The following is a 4,741-nucleotide window of genomic DNA, read 5'->3' as shown; positions in this document are numbered from 1 at the left end:
TAGTGTGTGCAAAGAGCCAGTTTTATTCACAGGGGCACATCAGACATGAAGAAAACAGAAAAAACATACAGGAAATATACAGGGAGGCTCTGCTTTTCATACAAGCGATCACTATTAACAATATTACAGAAAGAATAAATAAAAGTGATGTTGCTACAGGAACCCACAAGAACGATGCTCTCCTCCGTTTGCCATGCATGGCCGAGCCTGCAGACCTCGTCCTCCGCAGCTGTGTCTCTTCAGCTTGAAAAATACTTCTCCAGCACCTTTGTTAAAAGCCCTGTCTCCTACAAGAAAAGGCATAACAGTGAGACACTGGGTCCCACACACAGCCTCCACCATCCCCTGCTGGGTACCACGGGGCAGAGGACCAGACAAATGTCCCATGCTGGACCATGATGGCACTTTCCAGGGTGGCTTGGGACAGCACATGAGAAGGAAAGAGCTGGGAGCTTGGCTCCTGCCTCCCATCCTGTGCTCCAACAGCTGGACCACAGCTGACAGACATCAGAGGCAAACTTCACCAGCCCACTGAGACAGCAGCCACTGGGTTGAGGAACAAGAGCAGCCTCAGGGCCTGATTCAGCAGAGAGCTATGCGAGAAGGCAAAGAGAGACACAAAACTAAGCAGGGAAGAGTTACGGAGGGATTCTGTGGGATTGCATACTGCCCAGAGGTCCCAGGGCCACGCAGGGCAGCATCTGCCTGCCCACAGAAGGGCTCTCCCCACACCCCTGGAGCCATCCACTCCACACACATGGTCTCACCCTGTCTCCTGGAGAAATGCTGCCACACACCCAAGATGACAAGGGATGGGGACAACCCTCCTCTGCCAGCCAAATCCTTGTCACACACAACAACAGGGTGGCACTATGAAGCCCCAGCGTGCTGAGAGCCAAGCCCTGCCCGCCACGTGGTTAAAAAGACAAAACAGAAATCCCCATTTGCAAACCCATTCTGCTCCGTGCAACTTCTGCCATCACAAGCACAGAGCAGCATGTGGGCTCCCGTTTTGCAAAGGGATGAGAAACATCTGGAGACAAAACGCAACAGCAGCAGGCAGGGCTAACCCATGTGAAGGGAGAGCAAGCAAAAAGACTAAGCCCTGGGATTTATTTAATGCTTAGAGGGGCCCCACAGAAAGGAAGAACCTGTTTGTGAATGATCAGTGACACCCTCAGAAAAGGAAACGTCCATTGGGTTTTCCCAATAAAAGCCACGTTCCCTCGATACTTATCCTGCCACGAAGCACAGCACATGTGCTGGAGCAAAGCAACACTTAAAGAGTGCATGAACTCCTGCCTTGCTGACCAGGGGGCCAGAGGAAGGGAGAAGCATCTGTGTTTTTCTAAACCAAGTTGAGATCCAAGTGACAGATCCTGAGCAGGGGACAGAGTTTCACAGAGCAGAGCTTTTAAAGAGCTTGTTAGGTAGGTGGTGAACAGATCAGCTCAAGCACAGGCTGGCTGCTGACCCCAGGTGTCCAACAACAGTCACACTGAGGGAGAAAGCTGTCAGGGCGGCAGGAATTTGCACTGGCACCGTGTCACCAGCAAGAGCAAGAAAAGTAAGGTCCCACAGAAAAGTGTAACACAGCACTCAAAGGCACCAGCGAGAAGTAGTCCTGTAATATCAACCAGCAGCTCAGAGGCAAGGATGCCCTGGGGGACAGGTGTGGAAGAAAGGAGCAGGAAGGCAGGAGTGGATTCTAATGAGGTGCTCAGAGGTGCCAGAAGAGCAGAACCAGACCCGTCACCCAGCAAGGTCTCCGCTGCCACCAAGAGGACAGCTGGCACAGCAGGGGACTGGCCAAGGAGAGGTGAGAGGCTTCGGGGGGAGAAGGTGAGGGGTAGGAACCAGCTGCACATGAGGCACCTAAGTTGTGCAGGGCATCCCAGCTCCTGCTGGAGAGGCATCGGGGCAGGGAGGCAGGCAGCTGCCAGCATCTGCCTGACTGTCAGCCAAATCGCCCTCCTGCAGTGGAGCTGATAGCCAGCACACACACGCCAAAGGCTGATGTCCAGTGCTGGGTGCCACCCTTTGAGCACTGGGAATGGGCACCGACAGGGTCGGCAGGGCACCGGCACCCAGCTGGCAGCCTAAGACAGCACCAGTGCTCGGGGCAGCCTCTGCCCAAGCACATCTGCAGTGCGAGCAGTGACCGTGCGACTCACCTGACAGAGGAGAGCCACAGGGATCACTTGATCACATTCACACCACACACTCACGAACACAGCGGACGAGGCAGGGCAGCACATCCACCAGCTCTCCCATCATCTCAGGCAGGTAATGCAGCAAATGCCCTTCTCCTCAAAGACTGCTCAGGGAGGAGGGAAAAGGGTTCAGAACCTTCACAGCCCTCTCCTCCCTTTCAGCTGCATCCAAGAAGCAAAAGCTGCAGCAGTGCATCAGTCACAGCACACAGCATCTTAAGGGGAGCAGGGTGAGCTGGTGTCTTCAGCCGTGCCCAGCTGTATCTTCATGGTGGAAAGCCCTCTCTCCCGACGGGACCAGCTCTCTAGGAAAGCCTCAATTTACCTTAGTCTGCTGAAACCAAGTCAAGAAGGTGCTTGAACAATCAGTGCCACTCAGGCTCACATCCCTGCAACTCTGCTCCACCTGTGCTTCCCCAAAAAAGCAAAGAATGGGAGCAAGCACTGCCTAAATCTGGATAATAGAAGCTGTTGCAGCGTGACTCGATAGCTCCTCAAGTACAGCAGCTTGGTGGGATAGCACATGTAGGACCCGCCTAAGAGGATTTCACCCCTTTTAGGCTCTCAGTTACTTCCTGCAGGGACTAGAAAGGGCGAGACACCAGGGAAACATGCATGAGGCAACAGACAAGCAGAGCCACACGGACCAAGCAATTCCATCTCCACGTCCCGTGTGAGGATCTGTGTGTGCGCATGGCTCCCAGGAGCAGGTTTTCCACCAAGAGTTGGGTGAGGTCTGAGGCAAAACCCACACCGTGAGGATCTGCTGATGCACAACAGGAGTACCAGAGCTCCTGCCTGCTCCCCGAGACCCGCTCTGCAGCAGTACAACGCCCACCCCCCCTCTGCAAGGCACGCTAACAAAGCTACGCGCTCCTCAGTGATGAGGGATCCCGACCACAATGACAGACCCAAGATGGGGGCATCAGAAGCCCAAGACCTCTGCAGAACAGCCTCCCTTCCCCTTCACACACGGGGCTGTGTCCCTCTTGGCCTCTCTCTACAGAAATAGAGGGGAGAAAGGATTTCCCTGGCCCTGGAGTGGCTGGGAAAGGGGACATTTTTTCACTGCAGCCACAGTAGCCAGCCATCCTCTTCTGCATCTGGCCAAGGGAGACCCAGATGCTTCCTAACAATCCCTGGGCTGGAGATCACCACTGCCACAGCTCCATCGCAGCATCCCTTGCTTGTCCTCACACCCTTCCCAAGTATTTGGGACTATTAGCCACTGTCCAGCCAGACACAAGCCTAGGGAGACTTCTCCTCTGCTCCTTTATGGATGGTTTTAAAGAAGCAGTTTAAGGAGCAGAAAGGGGGGGAATACACCTCTAGCAGCCATGCGGATGCTCCTGCCTCCAGCAAGGTTGGCTGATGCAGATTAACATCTCCACCACCTCCCTGCTCTGAGCATCTCCCTCCATCTTAGTCAATATTCACCTGGTCAGTGAGGTCATATTTTCCTTGGTTCTCATCCAAAAGTCTCTCTCGCAAGAGGATTTTCAGGAGCTCACGGGTAAGCAGTTCCATCATGTCCTCCAGCAAGGCTCTGAGAGAAGGACCGAAGACCATCGGCACCGCAGGCTCCTCCGGCGACGCCAGGTGTGGGGAGCCCGTGACACTCTTCTTCCCCATGAAGTGACCTGCAACACAACGCCCTTGTGTGTCCGCACGAGCCCCGGGGGGGAGGCAGGGGCTGCGGCTGTCACCTGCCGCCTCACGCCAACACCAGCCGACGAGCCGCACCGAGCGAACCTCACGCCTGAACCACCCGAGTACAACAAAGTGAGGAGAAACCCGGAGATGCCAGGTCCTGCACGGGACTTTGGGGAAACTTCCCCGGGATCTCCGGGCCTGAGGAGATGCTGGAGCCGTCACCAAGGGGCGGAGGTCGCCTCAGCCCTGCCCCGCTCTCCTCCTGCCCCGCAGGCCGGGGGGTGCCGAGGAGGGGCCGGGGGCGCGGGGAGCCGTGCCCTGCGCTGCCCCGCTCCCACGGCCGCGTCCCCGTCCCCCCCTCCCCCGGTACCTGTGGCCCAGAGGTTGCCGCGGGGATTGACCTTGATCTTGGCCGCCTGGCTGCGGTGCTCGGCGAAGTCGAGGTGGACGGCGGGCCCCAGCGCGGCGCCGCACAGCAGCAGCAGGAGGCAGCGCAGCGCCGCCATGGCCGCCCCGGCGGGACCCGCTCGCGCCGCCGCCACCGCCCGCCTTATAGCCCGCGGGGGCGGGGCCAAGGCCCGTCCCGCCCCCCCCCCCCCGCGCCCCTCAGCCCCCCCGCCCTCAGCCCGCGCCCCGCGCTGCTCCCTCCGCCCGGGACGGGCCGCCCCACCCCGGGGCTCTGCGCTCGCCCAGCGGTCGCCATCACGGGAGGCGATGGGGGAGGGTTTGCCCCCCTCAGCCCGGGCTGCCTGTCGCTGAATCATCTGGGTTGGAAAAGCCCTTGAAGCTCCTCCAGCCCAACCATGAACCTCACCCTGACCGTTCCCAACTCCACCAGATCCCTCAGCGCTGGGTCAACCCGACTCTTCAACCCC

At 58.0% G+C, this 4,741-nt stretch overlaps 1 protein-coding gene across 1 annotated transcript; it reads right to left on the bottom strand.

The window, feature by feature from the left end:
- On the bottom strand, positions 1 to 4,373 carry NMB (neuromedin B). The gene is made up of 3 exons (XM_074880541.1): positions 4,237 to 4,373; positions 3,651 to 3,853; positions 1 to 287 (listed from the first exon to the last, which is right to left on the bottom strand). The coding sequence occupies exons 1-3, from the start codon at positions 4,370 to 4,372 to the stop codon at positions 240 to 242; spliced, it is 387 nt and encodes a 128-aa protein (XP_074736642.1). The 5' UTR covers position 4,373; the 3' UTR covers positions 1 to 239.
- Between the last annotated feature and the right edge of the window lie 368 nt (positions 4,374 to 4,741).

Source organism: Strix uralensis, chromosome 11 (genome assembly GCF_047716275.1).
Source record: "Strix uralensis isolate ZFMK-TIS-50842 chromosome 11, bStrUra1, whole genome shotgun sequence".
NCBI lineage: Eukaryota > Metazoa > Chordata > Aves > Strigiformes > Strigidae > Strix > Strix uralensis.
The sequence above is the reverse complement of the archived record's forward strand: the minus strand, read 5'-3'. Positions and strand labels throughout refer to the sequence as shown.

Bases quoted from the DNA above. Each gene is read 5' to 3' on its own strand.
- NMB (XM_074880541.1), bottom strand. From the start codon at position 4,372: ATGGCGGCGCTGCGCTGCCTCCTGCTGCTGCTGTGCGGCGCCGCGCTG. The intron at 3,854-4,236 runs GTACCGGGGGAG...GTTGTGTTGCAG, and splicing joins CGGCAACCTCTGGGCCACAG to GTCACTTCATGGGGAAGAAG. The intron at 288-3,650 runs GTGAATATTGAC...CTTTTCTTGTAG, and splicing joins AATATGACCTCACTGACCAG to GAGACAGGGCTTTTAACAAA.